At 38.6% G+C, this 20,977-nt stretch overlaps 1 protein-coding gene and 1 long non-coding RNA gene across 4 annotated transcripts; one reads left to right on the forward strand and one right to left on the reverse strand.

Annotated features, from left to right (window-relative positions):
• Window positions 1-289: 289 nt before the first annotated feature.
• LOC121854698 (zinc finger protein 37-like) lies at window positions 290-20,777 on the reverse strand. 2 transcript variants are annotated; one of them, XM_042349415.1, is made up of 13 exons: window positions 20,734-20,777; window positions 18,470-18,580; window positions 17,054-17,248; window positions 15,366-15,612; window positions 14,784-15,032; window positions 14,159-14,254; window positions 13,760-14,046; window positions 12,148-12,258; window positions 10,421-10,632; window positions 8,878-9,045; window positions 5,797-5,942; window positions 4,170-4,322; window positions 290-2,199 (listed from the first exon to the last, which is right to left on the reverse strand). In XM_042349415.1, exons 2-13 carry the CDS (start codon window positions 18,547-18,549, stop codon window positions 1,711-1,713), a joined length of 2,433 nt encoding a protein of 810 aa, XP_042205349.1. In that variant the 5' UTR covers window positions 18,550-18,580; window positions 20,734-20,777; the 3' UTR covers window positions 290-1,710. The 2 variants fall into 2 exon arrangements, with proteins under 2 accessions (XP_042205349.1, XP_042205348.1); XM_042349414.1 differs by lacking the exon at window positions 20,734-20,777 and adding an exon at window positions 20,032-20,169.
• LOC121854700 lies at window positions 5,814-6,819 on the forward strand. Of its 2 annotated transcripts, XR_006086626.1 has the most exons (3): window positions 5,814-5,901; window positions 6,300-6,377; window positions 6,633-6,819. It is a non-coding gene; the product is annotated as an uncharacterized LOC121854700 (long non-coding RNA). The 2 variants fall into 2 exon arrangements; XR_006086625.1 differs by having other exon boundaries at window positions 6,300-6,819.
• Window positions 20,778-20,977: the final 200 nt, after the last annotated feature.

A 20,977-nucleotide genomic window follows, 5' to 3' on the forward strand; every position in this document is an offset into this window, starting at 1 on the left:
TCATGTATAAGATTTCTGATAAACTTCCTATCTACTCATGTTTGAAATAGTGAATGTATGTATCTTTATATAATTTAGCTAAATATCTTACTCGTCAGAAACGGTCATCCCAACGATTATGAATAAATTCATTTAGAAATACGTCATTACTTCAGGATGAAATTGGACAGATTTGCAACAGCCAATCAGTTGTAACTCTTGAGGAGGGGGCGGGGTATCTCTTCTCAGCTGGAAAAAACACAGTAAAACTACGATTCATATTTAAAACCCTGGTTAATTTAGGAGCCGATTCAATTTACACTGTTATTTTATTTGTATTTACAGTACAAGGAAAAGAGCAAAAATTAAATAAAATTACATTTTTATATAAATAATAACTAAATCCTGATATGTATTTTACAAATATTTAAAAAACATGCCTTGCACACAGAGGCTGCTGGCTTGTGAGTGGTGACCCCATGTTGAGTAGAGTGAACTTGTGAATCTTGATAAGTGAAGCCATTCTCCCTTATTTTTCCCCACTAGTGTCCCCAGATCCACCCCAAACAGAAGTAGAGACACTTTTATAGTAAAAATATTAGACAGGTCGATAAGATACTGTAATGTACAATACCACATAGGGCCTGCAAATTAAAATTGTCTCAACTACCTGAGTAACAAGATATAATATTCTTGGACTGACCACCCTAATAGCTATGTGTAACAACTATGCTTCAAACAGTTCACTGGTTCTGGAGAAGTTGAGAAATGGTCTTTAAAATTCATTGCTACTAATGCCACACAGTTGCAATAGTCATAACCCACAAAGTAATTATCAGTCAACAATATCATGAATATCCAACATAAAAAGTTTAATAAAATATGGCAGTGTTCTAACAATAGAGGATGGTGACAGTTGGTGACCTAAATATACATAAGCTAGATATAGCCTTCTGTTGAGTTAGCTAAGTAAAACAATAGACAATAACAACCAAAACAATATCACAGGAATTAAAAGAATACAGTAACAACATTGTGAAGACTCATTATAAAATCAGTCACAAAATTATTCCAAGATGATATGAATACAGAACATAAAACACCGGTGATTTATGACCATGGATTCTGTACACTTTGATGCTCCTCACATTAAGTGGGAGAACAGATCAATATATTCAGGAGAGGAGGTAGACTGCAAGAGATGTACAGAGGCAGTGTTTAAGTTGATCTGATTAGGGATATACAGGTATTGTACCATTAAACACTGCCAGAGGGTCGACTAGACAGTACAAGGAAGAAATTAGTTTTAAATGAGAGTGGAAGACAAAATGCAACAAGTAATATGGCTCACTGTGAGTTGACTAACCCACCTTGGGAGAGAAGAAAGGGCTGGTCACTACTGGTATTCAATACCATCTCAAATGTTGTGCCAAAGAACCTACATATCAAAAATCATAAAACTATAAAAAGAAGGAAGTGCTATGCCAAGAAATATATTGTCAACAGACAGGACAAAGAAATCCAGGATGATAATGAACACCCCTACATCACAGTCTTTATCATTGCCATGGTGAAGTGAAAAACTAAAAATAATGATTGTTCCAGCACATAAAGTGATTCAGGTTACTCAAAATAATTATGAGAAGAAAGGAAAAATAATAAGAGTAATATACAATCTTGCATAGCTTAACAATTGCACAACAATTACCTGAATATTCTTGTTACCAGGCATTAGTGTGTTGGAAGATGATTGACACAATTCTGTGGAGGACACATATCAAAGAGAGGGTAATGTGGCATTACACTGTGGTTGTATATGTGAGAGTTGTACCCATGAAGGAAGCCCGACATAGCTGCTGGATGGTTTACTCCTCCTGAGGCAGGAATTTGGGTAGTGTGAGTTGGAGCAACAGTCCCAGGCACAGTACCAGAATGAGCCATTGGAGGAGATATTGGCTGGCCAGAATGTACAGCCACCCCACTCCCACTAGTTCCCACTCCATGGGGATGTGGTGCCAGGTGTGGATGTGGGTGACTGTGAGTGGGATGAACAGATGACTGTTGCATTTGTGGGGGCTTTGAAGTGCGCCTGCAGGGAATTCTGGGATTACGATGTGGTGGCAGTCTTCCACGTCCACCACTGGCTCCCTGACCAGTATCTTCCCCACCACCTGTCTCTTCACTGTGGTTGGTTCGCATATGGGTTTTCATATGATGAACCTGGAACACAAAGACTCTGCTACAGCCTTTTAAGAATTCACCAGTTATTACAGTTCATTAATATTTAATAATGATAAAAAATTCATAGACTATCAACCAATCTGTAATCCTTTTAATGTTGGCTATCACTGGAGGCATTTCACAGAACCTTATAGATTACAAATTTGAACTTAATCACTCCCAGTGCTTGTCTTCAAATACTGATAAAAGTATCTTTCTGACAGTAAGTATCTTTCCAGTAAATTTACATTGAAAAAGTTACTTCTCCAAGGCTAGGAATAAAAAAAAAACCTGCACCATAGTCTGCTGGCTGGGAGGAGGGGGGAGGGGTAAGTGGGGTGTTGACAGCCAGGAAGGGAGATTAACTCGCCTGTAGTCGTCAGGAACTCAAGGATTATAAAAGGCAAAGAATTTAAGTTTTTTGCTTATAAAGTGACTTGACTTAGCAGAATATAACTTGTATTGATGGAATTCTTGCAAGATACCGATTAATATGGGTGTAAACATCCCAATGTTTGCACTAGACATAAAATTTGTAATAATTAACTTAGTACATTTGAATACAGGTTGTGAAAATTTATGTGGTTGCCCAACAGTTGTGATTGCAGTTCTGAAGCTTTGTGACATCACTAGTGTATAATGTGTCTCCATATGTCCTGGTTTATTCACTGATCAGTTGGCTAAGTGCAAAAGTAGCTAAATCGAGCCATCATGTATCAATTAATTTTAACATAGAAATTATAAAGTAAAATACTATAAGCCAATGGTTTAGTAGTGCTGTTAATGTGTGTGCTGTGTAAGCGTCTTGGCATGTCACCTCACCACCTGCTTCCGTCACCTCACCCTTTGCCTCGTCAGCTCAGCTCGGTATTACACTGATTTATTACTGTATTATTTTTACCTCTTTAGTATTTTATATACATTTAAAGAAATAGTTATATTTGCACAGTAATTATAAATAGACCAAGAGCAGAAAAATCCAGCATTACCCAAGTGGTTGGTCTTCCCACCCACGCACCTACCACATGAGGATGCAGCTAAACATGGTGCAATCTTTCATAACACTGGAACACTTGTCCCCAGGCCCCGAGCAGAAAGGTTTGGAATGATTTTCTTGCAATTTTCTCAGATTTTCCGATAATTCTGTTTTATTTCATGATTGACATTTGCTCGTAGACCCAGAAATAAAAAATTGGACAGATTTTCCAGATGTTGGGGGTGTGTGGGTGGTGTTGGGGGTGTGTGGGTGGTGTTGGGGGTGTGTGGGTGGTGTTGGGTGGTGTTGGGGGTGTGTGGGTGGTGTTGGGGGTGTGTGGGTGGTGTGGTGTGTGGGTGGTGTGTGTGGGTGGTGTTGGGGGTGTGTGGGTGGTGTTGGGGTGTGTGGGTGGTGTTGGGGTGTGTGGGTGGTGTTGGGGGTGTGTGGGTGGTGTTGGGGGTGTGTGGGTGGTGTTGGGGGTGTGGGTGGTGTTGGGGTGTGTGGGTGGTGTTTGGGGGTGTGTGGGTGGTGTTGGGGGTGTGTGGGTGGTGTTGGGGGTGTGTGGGTGGTGTTGGGGTGTGTGGGTGGTGTTGGGGTGTGTGGGTGGTGTTGGGGGTGTGTGGGTGGTGTTGGGGGTGTGTGGGTGGTGTTGGGGGTGGTGTTCAAGGTAAGCCATTAATAATGTTTCTATGTACACGTCATGTGTCTGAGGTGTCTCTGTAGGTGTGAGCATATTAACAAAATTAATCTTGATTTAGAGAACTAGTTCACTAAATTGAGTGAAAAATCACGGAAACAATTCCTTCCGCTAAATCGAGGATTTGTTATATCGGATTCCGTTAAATTGAGAGTACTGTACTGTATATTGTATATATCAATTCCACTAGAACTTTTTCCAAACTTCTAAATTGGCCGGTCTGTGAGGGGTAGTGAAATTTCTCCTAGCCCAATGTTTGAGGGTTAAGAGTTCTGAAAATGAAGTAAGAAATATTACCTGTGAAAAAGTGAGAAGACATATACCACAGGTGTACGGTCTTTCCCCCGTGTGTCGTCTCATGTGTCTCTTATAATTGCCAGACTCCACAAACTGCTTGTTACAAACATCACAGGTGTATCGAAGTTCCTTGTTGTGATATCTCAAGTGTACCTGAAAATTTCATAGAAACATAAATATCAGGAAATCACAGCTTATAGAACACAAATACTATCAATAAAAAAATCTTATGAGTGCTGCCATGCTATCTCCCTCAAGTCTGTAGTTTGTCAGTATTTGCTCAGCTGACAGCCATGGAATGTAGCCCTTCATCCACCCTATAATAAGGTCCAGGAGGATCAAACATACCATATACTGTACAGTAAAAGCTCGATAAATCAGACTTCAATACATCGGAATTCGCTTTTTTCGGACTCTGAGATGCTCTGGTCACCAGAAATACTAAATAAATAAATAAATAAATAAGTAAGTGCATATTTTAAAAAATGGTGAAGATTAAAAAAATCTTATCAAAAGAACAACACTTACTCACTGAATATTGTACAGTGGTCTATAGGCCTACTGAGAATTAAGGCATTGAGTATAGTATGTAAGCAGGCTGGGGCTGATTGGGTGTTGCCACATTCCTCAGGTTTATTTATCTATTTATGGATTCAGTATTATATTCTCATATGATTGGCCCCTTATGGTTTATGTTTCATCATGATTAATGCAACATCTTCAGTAATGGAGAAAAAAATACAATAAGTAATTTGTAATGTGACTTGAAAATAAAAGGATAAGCTGTGTTGAAATTTATTCACACTCATGATGCATTATGGTGATCCTTATAATTTGTTTAAGTGCTAACATAAATTTGGACAAGTTTGGAATGAACCCAAGGAGTGATTCATGAGTGTGTGTTCTATTGAAATGTTCCTATACTCGACTTGGATGTAATAAATAATCTTAATGATGTTTTAGTGCTATCATTAACACTTCAGTATCCAGTATTTGTGGTATTAAATACATTAGAACTCACGAGCCCAGCCCTTGCCACGTTACTACCGCCCAAGTGTCATTTTTAAGGTGTATTAATGTTATGTTTTATTTTATATGCTGATATAAAAGCCTGAGTGGTGGCAGCTACCATAAATACTGAAGATTGTAAAGTAACAAGGGGGTTGCCAGGTAAACCCAAGATCAGGAAATAACTAGATACGAGACAATTATATCAGAGAAAAGTAACAGAAAAAGACAAATACTTTAAGAAATTGAATTAGAAAGTAAAACATAGGGACAATTAGAACTAAAAGAAAGAAATAACAACCATAAATATAATAAGCATTAGATAAGAAATTAAAATAGAGAAAAGATAAGAAAAGATAAGAATAATTGAAATAAGAAAAATAAGATTAACACAATCTATCCTCCCTAGAGTGATAATAGAGACAGTGGTGGTGGAGCTGGTGGTGAGGAGATGATGCGTCAATTGATTTGTTTGGTAACACTGCCTATAGCACTGCCAGACACAACTGAACAGCTGATGTCTACCCACAAAATTGAGTGGAAGTATAAATGAACAATGTCACATGCCTTCTACATTACGTTTCATCTACCCCCATCATCTACCCCCTGATGAACTCACCTTAAGATCATGGGAACGTGTGAACTGCTTCTCACAAAGTTGGCATGGAAATGGCTTGACTTCATCATGCTTCAAACGATGACGTCGCAAGTCAGTTCCTGTCACGTAGGTAGCACCACAGATTTCACAGGCATAATCTCGCTCACCTAAAGGAAAACCCAACAAAATTTTAAGCATGCTAATTATCTTCTTGGAACTTGTGTTACATTGTCTTTGTGCTGTAAAGTGTTCCAGCAAAAACTAAAGCCTTAGTCAACTTACCGTATTTGCCAGCATATAGGATGCATTTTTTTCTAAAATATTACCCTATGTCCAATGAGCCTGTACTACGAAATATTGTTGGGATAGGTTTGTGCTTTAGGTTTGTTTACCCTAGATCACTATACATGCCCTGTGAATAAATTACCCTGTCTTATTTCACATCCTGCTTGAGTTCGATACAATAAATTCATTTTACACAAGCTGTTGTTCGCATGTTTCAAAACTAAAGATTCATTTTACAGGAGCTGTTGTGAGAGGCCGGCAAGGCAGGCCGCGTCACTTAGCCGGGTCCTGCCTCACCGCTGAAACTCGTCCACTCTGTGAGTATGATTAATAATTAATATATATGTAAATAGTGTGTTTAGCAAAGAAGTGGCATACTTAACTGGTGTTACAAGTAAATAGTTTAGTTAGTATAAAACTAAGGACGTGCTCAATCCTTCAGCTTTTTATATATAGAGTGGCGAAGCTGCTGCAGTATGGTGGTGTGGCCTGCCCTAGCTAGCTGGTACAGTGTGTTACCTCGCTAGGATTTGTGTGTGCCACCAGCCCACTAAAGCTACTTTTCAACATAGTGCTCACACCCTCGATGATGGATGCTGCCTCCAGTGCAACCCTGTGTACATTAAGTCCAGTTGGCCCGAGTCGCCAAGTGACACCAGTACCCACCTCTGCCAGCCATGATTTATATTTTGTATGGTCTCCTTTATATGCTGCCACTATTCTTAATTTATTATTGTTAATACATTTTTTTTGCACTTACTTTTATTTTTCCTTTGGTAAAATCATTTGTAGTTGAGAGATAAACGCAGAGTTAATCATAATTGGTGTGAAGTCTAACAGGGAATGATATAAAATACTGAAAAGCAAGACGAATTATCACAAAAGGCAAAATTATTGCAATGTAAAATAACACACCTACCATACATTAGCTTAATGACAGAGGCAAACTCACATCATCTCGCTGTACCTCCTCTCCCAGCAATCATAAACCATATCACATTTGTGTTTGCTTCGAGAAACATTTGTATATGCAGTAGACAATCATTTTACCATGCCCTAAGCACGGTTGGGGTCCCAGGAGAAAGAACTGATATAACGAGCTTCTAACACAACTACTGTATACACTGTACAAGGGTTACATATCACCACCACTATCATTCTATTCCTGCTTGTTTAGTGGCTAACTATAATACCCTTCAGGCATATAACTCAGTAAATGTCTGTTTGTCAGGGGTGCAGAATGGTGGTGCTAACGTCATGACTGGCTACGTTACCACATTGTTTATTTTACTTATACGTATCTATCAAATAACTCAATAAAATAGTGATTAATAATTAGAAACTTAATTGATAATAAAAATGTTACATGCATGACTAATGTTAATTTGCCAAGCCAACATATAATAGCTATATATTATATTAAAGTGTGTGGTTGTGGACTGAACAGCTGACCTGCCCTCCATATGCCCGTGTGGTGGCAGAGCCGTAAATAGGGAGAGTTCGGTCAACTCGGTGATATGCGGGCGCCATATTGTTACTCAGCTAATGAAGAAGTCTGCGCTCGCACTGTCGAGGATGTTGTTGATAATGATGTATATTCAGGAACATTGCCATACATGTTTCCAATTGGATAAACATGTTTATAAACTATGTGGGAGGCAGCCCAAGAAGATTCCCACCCGCTGAGTAACAACATGGCGCCCAGTTGGTCGAACTCTCTCTATCTATGGCTGTGTGTGGCAGGTGACAGCAGTGCACAAAATGTAAGGTGATCGAACTGAAAAACTCAAGGTCGAATCTTGGAATTACTGTACAGTACATACAGTACTTTTAATTTTGAAAACATATTGATATTGAAACAGTTTATTTAGCCAGAAAAATACAGATACCGTCGACAATAATAACACTATTGACATGGCTGAGCCAATTGAGAGCCTGAGTTCTCTTAGTGGCACTTGAAATACTGTATACTATATATTTTTCTCAAGGAATTATTATATAACATTTTCTGTCATCTGGATTAGTACATGTAACATGGTGTTAGTAAATACAGTACATATGAGACTGTTACCACTATTATAACTTTTTATTTATTTATTTATTTTATTACATTTATATTATAAGTACAGTATTGTTTTTATTTATAAGTAACTCAACGCTTCAACGAACAGCTGGTTGAAGTCTTCATAGAACTTCATTAAGGACTCATAAACCCTTCCTATGATAAGTTAAGTATCTGAGAGTACATTAGGGAAAAAGCAAATTGTCTAAAAAATACTGTATCTCCCAAAGTTTTGGCAAATAATTTGTGGAAGAGTTAAGCCGGCTGATGCACGCCTCTGTGTATCTTGTTAACTGTTGGCAGGCCGAGGGAACCTTGGAGTAAGGTAGCCGGTCACATGATTATTTACTTTCTCTGATTATCATTTATTATTGGGTATATGAGTCTGTATTCCACAACTAGAATAGAAAAGTCAGTATTTTGAATTACCAACCATAGAACAACTCAAGGCTTGTATCTAGTCAGGCATACTAACTGACAATATGTAGTCACAGTTATACTTTCAGTATAATCATCAGGTTTCAATATTCATTGGCCAAAGCTGAGAAGATACTAATTTCTTCGACTGTACATTTTGAATTTAAAGTGAGCCAAAGCACAGATCTTAGTTATTCAATCTAAGCAAGTGGAAACTGCCCCAATGCATAGTCAATTTTGAAATTAAATAATACTGGGCATCTTATAAGATTAAATATATGCACAGTAAACCTGTGGTCAACGGGGAAATGTGTACTGGTATATTCATTGCAACTTACCTGTATGTAGCTTTGTATGCCTTTTAAGAGCATTGATTGCAAAGAATGATTGACCACATATTTCACAGGTAAATCGTCGTTCTCCTGTGTGGTAAACGAGGTGCATTTCCATGTTGGCTTTACGACTAAATGCTTTATGACACACGGGGCATTCAAATGGACGTTCTCCTGTTGAGATAATAAAAAATATATTATTATATTGTTAACACATTTTCCACAAATATGATTATTCAAGGGTCTTTCAAGGGGGATTCACAGGGTTCAAGCAACCCTTCCTCCTCTCCCAAGCCAAAATTCTTTCAAACTTCCAATTTCAGAATCAAAATGAGTTAAACAGCATCATCGAGAATCAAATTTTTTCAGAATTTCCTGAGGCACCACACCATCTGTGCTCACACACCAGCCCCTATCATAGTACTTCAGGTTTCTGAGCCCCTCAACTGTTGGTAAAACCTGTGAATGCCCATTATTTACCCATAAAATATAAAACTCATTACACAACACATAATATATGGATAGTCCAGGAGTTCTCAAGTGACCATGGAATTTGTCTTCATTTGCTACTAAGTACTGTACTGTACAGTACTCAGTAAGACATTCACTGTCACATACTGAACAGTACACTTGCCCTACATGGGCTCTTTTAATGGTTAAGACCAATTTAAGATTTCCTCTGCTGGCAGTCTTTTCAGTTAACTCATATCACTACTGTAGTTAGTTACAATTGGTCTTCGTAATTGGTAGAGGTAGTAAATTTCTCTGTTAATACAGCATAATGCAATCAGTAAATTAAATTTCTGACACTAAGACAATTGCTGAATTAGCCCACAGAGTTTACTAATTTCCATGTCCATTATCTGTCTAGTAAATAATTAAGACATATCTACTGAACACTTTAGAGAACTACTTCTGTTTCAGAATGTCCACACTAAGATACAAGTCTGCCATAAGGTGACATCAAACTTAAGCCCTGAGAAAGTACTTCAAATTCTGAATCACACTATAATACAGTACACAGGTCATATCTTACCTCAGGTACTAAATACAAACACCAAACATATGATGAAACATATGGGGAATCTCAGCATTGTTAGTCTCAAAGCTGCCAACAGACAGCAAACCCCCCAAAGGATATGTGTACTGTGCAAAACTTAACAACAGGATGAGAATGTATATGAAATGATAACTACGACTGAAGTGGTTCAAAGCTTGAATCAAGATTCATGTAACTTTTTCCTCAACTACCCAATGGTTATCCCGCTGACACTGAAGTTACTTCATACCAACTGTTTGTTCAACCCACTTAAATGTAGCTGAATAATATATCTCTATGTTATCATTGTCATACTTGTATGATGACTATACAGGTACCATTTACAAAGTAAGGATGATACTCCAGTTCATGCCTTCATCACCACCAACCATAGAAAAGGATATGACAAACTCAGTCATTTCTTTCTAAATCTCTAAACAATATCATAAAGTATATTTTCAACACAAAGCTTTAAACATTAAATTCATATAAGATTCACAGTAAACTAACCTTTATGTATACGCATATGTATTCTGAGATTAGTTCGGGATGAGAGGACCTTCCCACAAATTGCACACTGACAAGGATTTGGTCCAGAAGTGTGTTTATGTCGGACATGAACCTCCATGTGATTCTTGGTGGTGAAGAATTTCTGGCAGTGACTGCATTGGTATGGCCGCCCATTGTTATGTTCCGACCGTTGGTGTTCTCTCAGTTCACCTCTATCAAGGAAATATTCAATCAAACAACCTGTTAACATACTTATGATACCACGTTTTATACTTTACCACAGGATGGACAAGTAAAAATATCCCTAAAAGAACTACAGGTGTGGTTCATATTACATATCACCGAACTACCTTCTGTTCCTACACAGAAGCTCACACCATCACTCCGTCCTGCTACTACAATGTTCCTCCCCATCCTACGCAAACACTCACACCATCATGCCACCTGATACAGCTAAAAACTTCCCTTACAAACTCACTTCATCACTCTCCCCATCTATACAAATTACCCAATAATACAACATACTGTAAATAAATGCAATGTTTTGGGAAGTACTGTATACTGTAATTTGAAATTCAGCATTATTTTTATTACATAAAATATCATTTTATAAAATGAATTATACATATACAAGCATGGGAAACTAAGCTTGTCAATGACACCAACAAAAATTCTCTAAGATAAGTAATAAGGTTGTCAAGAATTTTAGGAAATAAAAGTTGACCGAAAATTTTTTTTTATCTGCATTCTTTACTATTGCTGTTAGCTGAAGTAGACTCAATTTCTTTGCTGCTCTTCAGTGCTCAATACGGACGACGAGGCATGGCCAATTATGATAACAGGGCTAAAGTTTGAATCACAATAATCACTACACTGTAGGAAATATTCCAACAATTATCCAAAATATACACAATCAATAATTGTCATTTACACACACATACCAGTAATCTAGGGACCGGAGTGTGATGTCCAGTGGTTGGAGTATGGTGGAATTTAAATGTCCACGAATGATAGCAACTCTCCTCGCTATCCTTGCCTAGAGTGAGGAGGGCTGCTACCATGTGTGGACATTTAAATCCCACCATACTCCACCCATTGGACATAAAACTCTGTCCCCTGGATTACACGTGCAGGAGTGACAATTGTTGACTGTATGTTTTTGACAAACTTATCCCACTGGCAGAGACAGAGGGTGCTAGAGGTACGATAGATTTTTTAATACAACTATTTTCATCTTGAGAATGCAACCAGTGAGTCCAAGACCATGTGTGTGGCAAAAATTTTGGACACTCCCCAAACATCCAAGACCATGACAGTGTTAAAGAAAAGAAAGTTTCTTGCTGTTATTGTTGCTTGACTTCCATAACTAACATTCATGTTTATGTGAATCCTTCCAAATAACTCAACCTTAACTCTCCAGGCACTGGGTTATGGTAAGCACACACCCTCCTCCTCCCATGAAGTTAAAGGGCAAGATCCCTACATCACAAAAGACGAGACGCTCTGAGCAGGGAAGTTGGGGGCCTGGAAGGCATGAATGAGTAAAAGATACAAGCTTACTTGGCAACATAATCAAGCCAGACCCGTAGGGCGAGTCAGTACCGTGAAATAACAATGCACCGTATGATGTGAACCGAAGCCTATCTGGTAATTATGCACATTCACCATATCTAGACATGATCAGTCTGATCATGTCACACACATACCTGCTGTTAAAGAAGACTTACCTATTAAAGAAGACAAATCTACACACACGACACTGGAGTGGACCAGGTTTCCTCTTCCCACACCCATCTGTTTCCTCCTCACAGCCTGGGCCTTCATTTCCTTCTTCTTCACTAATGAACCAACAGAAATGTGAAAAAATTACTACAGTATTATAAATACAGAAACTACCAGGTAACTTATAAAAATTCCAGGTTAACTGCCATTACCTTAACTCATATTCTTTAGCAAAGGCAACCTCTCTTGTAACAGAACCCTGTCTTAACATATTTTTGCTTCAATCTAGTCTAATAATACTATACAGTACATACAGCATGCCATTAAAATTTGAGGTGGTTTGGGTCTCAAAATGGCTGTTAATTGCCAAAAGCCCGAATATCATTTTCTGACTGGGATGGGGGGGGGGGACCTTTTTACTCATGTGCAAAATAATGTATATTCCCTTTATGTGTTTGCCCTTAGGACAATTGTTTCTTTTACTTTTTTTTCAAAATATGTATTTAGGATGGTGTGTGCAAATAAATGAGTAAAAATAAATGAAGAAAGTTACATATAACTACCTGAAAATACGAATTGAAAAACAATAACACCTCACAATTTGGCCCAGTAGCCTGGTGATTACAACGAGGAGCTAACCCTGCTACAATGCCATGATTAAACACTATTATAAGTATATTCTTCTATCAGTAAACACTCACAATGGCAATAAATCCAGTGAAATATGGCAGGTAGTGAGGAGAGTTACAATAGCAAACGATGCGCTAACTAGCAGTCACTCCCTCCTTACCCGCTCCTGTTGCAAGGCGTAGCCAGGCGTACGTATGGGAAAAATACATGACTTTCTTTTCTCTCTTCACTTGTTTGGGCGCCTTCCCACAGCTGGATGAAGGTGGTTGAGGGTGTTTGGGAGCCATCGCAAGGAGCACAGTTGTTAAAGAGGGTAGAGTAGCACAAGCGTGAAACAAACAAGTGTTTAACCCAGACTGTCGTTGAGGCGGAGTAAGCGCACATGGTCCAGCCACCTGGGACAAGAGAGATATCTTGCGGGATGCCATAAAGCTCGTGCGCTCCCAGTCCCGGCCACGAAAATGCCGCCAACTTTAAAACTACCCGCAGACATTCTTGGGTACATCCAGGGTGTCATCCGAGAATAATTAAAGGCCGCGAGTTGTAAGGGAATGCTGAATATACATTTTTAGCTGTCATAATGATTGCAATAACGATTTAATTTCACAACAATTGCTATACAATATAGACAAAAAAATAATTCCAATTTTATTTATACCATATACATTATAAAAAAATGAGCATGAATTGGCAGAACACAGTAACTGAGGAAATCTCAAAAAGGTAATATATTTTTGGAAAAATGAACAGTTCAGACACGAATTTGAGAAGTTAGACTGCCTTCCAATCAGTAAATATTGTGTTACTTCTGTGGGCTACAGCATTACAGACAGACACACACTGCATCATGCAAACCTAAATACAGTAATACCACTAACATCTACTCGATCTCTTCTGAGATAAATCGGTAAGAATTGTAGAACGTGTGTAAAGAAAATTATTTATGAAAAATTGCAGCGATATAAATGATGTGATTAAACTACAAACCTTACTTCCTCCTCCTCCTCCTCCCCGTCCTCTTCAACTTCATGGTCTTTAACTGCTACATCACTACCAGTGACAGTCACCTCACACGCTTCAGGTTCTTGGTACAGGGGGTCATCTACAGCAGCTTCCTGAACGGTGCTCACCCGATGCACTGTATGTTGACGGACAGTTCTTCTTGGAGAAGGCTGGTTCACTTGTGGGCTGGACGTGTCGGCACGGGTCTTGTTACGGCTACCGGGCGGTCGCCCACGTCGTTTGACTCTTGTTGTTTCATCAGTATCTGGTTCCTGCATAGTTTAAAAAAATAAAAATAAATAAAATAAAATCTAAATTTCTCAAGAATAAACTACTGTATATGGCAGACATTAGGCAGTATCAATCTTACATTCAACAACGTACTTGCTTTTGTTGGTTGCGTACTACAGGTTGGACGGTCCGAGATGGCCGACTAAAATTTCTACTGCTAGGTAGTCTCCCACGTCCTCGAGGATTCACCTGCAAAAGCCACTCAATTTTTTCTCCTGTTCCTGCACATCATTATTATGTTATTAGCAAGTAAAATGGCACCAACATTGTAACACAATTACCACCAGGGTTTTACTTTATTCAAATCAAATTTTCTACATTCTCAACTACTTGGGCATAACTCATATACAGTTATATCTCCATTAGCTGGAATCCCTCTTTGCTGGAATACTCCAATGGCCGGAATTAAAATTTGCTCTGAATTTTTCCGGAAAATTTATCTAAATTCTGGGTTTGTGAACCATTTTCCCAAGTTGAAAATCAGGCGCATTTTCTGGAAAATTACAGAAACTCTCTCCAAATCTGTGGGGAATGCCTTTCACACACTAAGCTCTTGTTCTACTGAGAACTTCGAGGATACACAACCAAAGTCCCATAAAGAATTTCTCCCATACATGACAACACAGTTAACCCAGAACTTGTTTCACATACAACCACATCCCTTACACTCTACAAAACACATATTACTGCCACTCTTCTCTTTCTAATTTTCACTCACCTTTGTCCTACTATCAGCAGAATTTTGAGCCATAAGAATATGATTGACCAAATGTTTCTTGAGCTGTGTCCACTGTGTATACTCTTGACCACAAACATTACATGTTAAGTCATCTGTGCTCACAGTAAACTTTTCCTCTGTTTCTCTCTTTATTGAGGCAGTTCCTCCATTTGTTGCCTTTGGTGCCGACGACACAGAGGAATCACACACATTAGGATCATCATACTCGATAACCAGCGACTCTCCAACCTAAAAATAAATAATTAGTATCCAATACAGTAACAACAATTTAGTTTCATTTAAATGTCTATTGATGATGAAAACTGGTATGGGCATAATTTTGCAAAACACTCACTATATGTAGCTGCATCCTCACACATGTAAATTTCAGACACAAAAAACAACACTCAAAATATGTCAAAGCATTCTGAATAATGGTTTGATTACCCTCACCTTGTTAAAAAAAAGAGAAGGGTCTCTACATATACTACCATACAAATGTCTAGATAATAAAATGCTTCCATATTAACCTCCACAGATAAACTGAATAACAAATTAAAATAATACATTGTATGTGGTCACCTTAGGTTGTACTGTGGCAGTACGGGCAGGAGGTGTGCCTGATGATGAAGAGGCTGTCGTTTGAGAAGTGGTTGGAGGAAGTTGAGTCCCAAAGTCCAATAAAGAGGGTTGAGGATGGGTTAAGTCTTCCCCATGAGGACTCAGGGGAGTATTTGGTGTCTGGGGCGTTGCAGGGCGAGGTGACCCAGGCAGCTCCGCACCCTGTTGCTCTACTCCTCCCTCAACCTCCAGCACGGGATACACAGCACTGAATAACAACATTTAATGAGACTAATAACATCAATACCTATCAAATTTCCTTACTTCCTTTAGTGTTCTTTCCTGTTTAACACCTATTTTTTTCTACTTTTTCTTTATCTTCAATTTTCAAGTATAACAAACCGCTCCTACACTTTAAAGGTTTACATTTAAATAATACATCCATTCTAAGTCACAATATTTTACTAAAAGAAGAATATCAGATATTCAGAATTTATCTATAACCCATATACAGTACAGCTCCTATCTAAGATGAAGTCCATGATGAAATTCACAATAAAACTTTAAGCAGATGGCTGTACCATACATGTCCCCTCATATTATCCTCAATTCAATATTATGTTTTGATTTTTATTCATTTTTATTATTACCTACACAGCCTAAGTATCGAAATTCTGCTTTATCATGCTGGATTAAGATGATATATTTTTGTCATCTGATAATTTACAAAAATAAAACCTTAGAGCTGATGATGTACTGTACTGTATGTTATTGAGGAGGATCACCATAGTATAACACATGTGGTCAGAGTAAATGAATGACAGCAAATGAGGAAGAAAATGTTGAGGGATTGAGTGAAAGTGGGTCCCATAGACCACACGACCAGTTAGGGTCTGTGTGGGTAGCACATACTTTATACTAAGGAGGCAATGTGGTTGGCACTGCAGTCAACTGCCGACACTTATCCAACAGTAAAGTTTGGTAATCAGTTACAGCAATCCTTAGGACAGCGAGCAACAGAAAATGTGTACTAAATGTTTCAAAACTTCCAAAGCAGATGTCAATATTGCTGAGGCAGTTTTCATCTGTAATATTATAATATACAGTCAAGAAATTCCAGCTCAATCGTGTTACAAGTGGTTCTCCTCATAAGATATCTGAGAGTGGAAAGTTCTTGTAAGTTTAAATTCAAGAGAATTACCCAAAATTTGACAATGAAAAGAAATCTGGACACAAACACTGAAAACCAGATACACAGTACTATCTCCCTGACCAATAAATATGAGGCCAACACTACCAGTAACCATAAATGTGGAGCAGGATGCAAGTTACAATTAAGTCAGGCATGATGGGACAAATTATACAGATAAAGGATAATCAAAGACAGGACATGGGCTCAAAATATGCACAAGGTACAGGAAGCAAAACTGTAGTAAGAACTGTCTACCAGAGGACTGCAAAAGAATCTGATTTTTTTCCCTTTCCTGAACATATACATTACATAACATACTCGTCCCTGTCAATGAAAATACAGTACCTACTTAAATACTTGTACTGTATTATACAGGTATTTATCATACTGCAGTCAAAGCCAGTTGGCAAGTGTAGTATCTTTCCCCAAAATGCAACATCCAAGGAGCCAACTCTCTCTACATACTCTAGCATCAAAGACTCTACAGCAATAATGTAGTGAACATCTTTCTTTATACTTGTTAAGTTGAGGTGGTGGTGGTGGAGGACGGTCGCTGGCCTTCTGTTTGTGACGTCCAGTAATCTCGTGGTCCCGGAGCCCCTTAGCACCCACTGACTTAATGCAGATGTCCACCATGCACCAGCGGCACAGGGCATATGTCTCCCCCTTAGATGATGGACCAACCCATTCATACTCACTTTCATATTTTGTGCTGCAAAAATAAGTTTAAAATGTAAGAAATTCATCAATTCTCTATGTAGAGAAGAGCTCACAGTAAATAATTATTACTAATCAGGCATATTATGTACCTCACATTAAAAAAACACCATTCTAATTAAATACAGGTACAGAAAATTCTGATATCTTCAGTTCCTTTTTACTTTGGAAGATTTCTGCCACCAAGATGCCTGCAGGGTGACTCAGGTACAGAGCTAACAAAAACTCAACCTGCATTTTGTCATTCATTTTCCCTTTTAACTGATGAGATTTGCTATGGTGTTCCCTTTCTACAGCAAGATTACAAGATTATTGTGCAGTATTACTTCACTAAAGTTTTTTTTTTTACATACAGCGTGCCCAGATAATTCACGGATTTTTATTTCACGGTCCTCTATTATTCGCGGATGACACCCTGGATGTACTGTAGCCTAGAATGTCTGTGGGTAGTTTTAAAGTTGCTGGCATTTTTGTGGCCAGTACAGGGGAGAGCGCGAGTTTTGTGGCGTCCCGCAAGGTGTCTCTCTTGTCCCGGGAGATTGGCCCATGCGTGCCCCAGTTCCCTCCGCCTCAGTCCGGGATAAACATTTGTCCATCTCACACATGTGCTACTCAGCTCTCTAACAACTGTGCTCCTCGTGATGGCTCCCAAACGCCCTCAACCAGCTGTGAGGAGCAGCCCAGACAAGTGAAGAGAGAAAAGCAAGTCATGACCCTTGTGAAGGTACAACTGCTGGACAAAATTAGGAGTGGCCAAAGCTCTGCCGCGTGTGGTCGGGAGTATGGCATCAAGGAGTCAACTGTCCGTTACATTAAGAAGAAAGAGAAGGAAATACAACAGGGCATTTCAACATAGTGACAGAGCAAAAAGGTAAAATTGACTGGGAGTGAATACATACACTGATTGATTACGAGTTGCTGATAATTTTTATAAAGGTTGGGACTGGGCTGTTCATATGGGAGTGTAAGCTGGATTGTCAGTGATTCATGTGTGATAATACAGGCATCAGGTAATTCCTACAGCCCCCCCCCCCCACTGCAACATAGTAGCCATTCAGGTGGTCAGTCTGTTCTTTGTTATGTCCTTTATTTAAGAGCAAGACAAGTGAGAAGTACACTTAGCACTGCCAATCAAGGCCTAATATTACATGCTGAGTATACAATACAGTATTTGGGATTAATTAACAACAGTACAAAACCAGGCACTTTTCCTCACCTGTACTTCGTCTCATACTTTTTACGGCAGCGTGTCTGTGGGGGGTTGTCAGCCCCCTCCCCAGCTATAAACACTGACATCTTCACTTCATAACATCAACCACAACATAACCTGGAATATATAACCTATTATTAAACATCAACAACTTAAGAGACAATAAACACCAATTTATGGTATTACATTTATTACTGTTATTATAATTAATCATAAAATTTGGGGATCCCATAAGTTCATAACCCATTGGAGGAGGGAGGGAGAATGACTTCATTTAGTGATCCAGTGTTACCTGACAATAGTGGGCAAGTTATGAAGAGGAAATTAAATAATAGCAGAAGACTTCAGCGTGGACCCCACAGAGGACTCCCTTAACCACATACAGTATTTAGAAACAGTGTTAACCGTAAACAGTTTTCCCATGGGATTTGATGTGTTATGAACACTTTTTAACCTTGATTTTTATAACAAATCTCTAAATTCTGAGATGGGGGGGGGGGCTTATCTCAGAAAATATTGTTTGTGGCAGAAATGAAGGTTAAATTCGTTCATAACATATCACAAACAATCGGAAAAACACAGGTCCGACTAATTACCCAAATGTACCCAAATGTAGCCAAATATAGCCGGAATGAAGTCAAATAATGGTCCTACATGAATAAATCGGACTGCCAATCACTTCTCGACTAGCATTTGGTGTCAGAAAGTCACAAAAAATTGGTAAACTTAATTTAATCGAGTTAATAGATCAAGTGCATGTACCTAACCTAACCTAACCAAACCTCAGAAACACAAAAAATTGGTAAACTTACTTTAATCTGAGCACAGGATCAAGTGCATGTACCTAACCTCAACTAACCTAACCTAACCTCGACTAGCATTTGGTGTCAGAAAGTCACAAAAAATTGGTAAACTTAATTTAATCGAGTTAATAGATCAAGTGCATGTACCTAACCTAACCTAACCAAACCTCGACTAGTATTTGGTGTCAGAAATTCACAAAAAATTGGTAAACTTACTTTAATCTGAGTTAATAGATCGCGTGCATGAACCGACGGAGCGAGGAATTACCTAAATGTAGCCGCAATGAAGTCAAATGATGGTCGTACAAGCGTAATTCGGGCTGTGAATCACTTCTCGATTATTATTTGGTGTCAAAGTAAAAAAAAATGGTAAACTTAATTTAATTTGAGTGGTGTTAGGTTAGGTTAGGTTAGGTTAGGTTAGGTTAGGTTAGATTAGATTAGGTTAGGTTAGGTTAGGTACATGCACTTGATCTATTAACTCAGATTAAATTAAGTTTACCAATTTTTTGTGACTTTCTGACACCAAATACTAGTCGAGAAGTGATTAGCAGTCCAATTTATTCATCTAGGACCATTATTTGACTACATTCCGGCTACATTAGGGTAATTAGTCTGACCCAATACTATCAGTCACAGTAAATAAAATATTACCCAAGACTTCTTATCTAGAAATATATACTACACATACAGTTCACAATTAGGTGGAAAAATAATTCTAAAGTATTATCCCTTAAAAAACTCCTTTACCATCACCATACTAACTTCTTTCACTCTAAATAGATAACATTAGAGGTTAGTAGATGAATGTACCACTGCCAGTATACAGTTTGATGTGTGAGTGTGTGAGTGAGTGAGTGAGGTGTGAGTGAGTTAGTGAGGAGTGAGTGTGGTGTGAGTGAGGTGTGAGTGAGGTGTGCGTGTGTGTGTGAGTGCGTGAGGTGGCGTGTGTGAGTGAGTGAGGTGTGAGTGAGTGCGGTGGTGTGTGTGAGGTGTGCGTGTGTGAGTGAGTGCGTGAGGTGGCGTGTGTGAGTGAGTGCGTGAGGTGGCGTGTGTGAGGTGTGCGTGTGACCCGCCACCTAACAACAACAACAAAGATGGACGACCAGGAGGTGATGCGCGACGTGTCACCATTATCAAAGGTAAATCCCATAATATATTCATCACCAACTATATAAATACCTTATCTTACGACGATGGTGTCACATTACTATCTGGGTGATGGTTGAATACTATAGTGAACAAAATAACTTGATTAACAGGCAGGATCCTCTGGGGGTAAAGTGACTCCCCGCGCAGACAACATCCCCCAATACCGAGTCACATATCTCACACTTCCTCACACTACGTCTCACTAAACATCCTGGAATTATATGTGGTCTCTTATAAATAGACTTATCTGAATCACTGTTAATATTAAAGTATATTTGGATCTGAGTAACAGTGGGTAATAATAATAAATCTTGCCAGCTGTGGTCGGTGGGTCGTTGTTGACCGACGCGTTACCCTCTGCCAGCTTGGCCCCCTCAGCCGCCAGGTTTAAAAAGCTTTAATACACACAAAATAAATACCGTCGATTTACCTTCAGATATATTATATTTGATTAACTTTAATTATACTTTAATTTATAACTAAATTATAATATATTTCATTGTTACAGTTTATATGACCGCTTCAATCTATGGAGAAAATATAATAGTTATCCCTACCA

Source organism: Homarus americanus, unplaced genomic scaffold (genome assembly GCF_018991925.1).
Source record: "Homarus americanus isolate GMGI-L3 unplaced genomic scaffold, GMGI_Hamer_2.0 scaffold53233, whole genome shotgun sequence".
Classification (NCBI taxonomy): Eukaryota; Metazoa; Arthropoda; class Malacostraca; order Decapoda; family Nephropidae; genus Homarus; species Homarus americanus.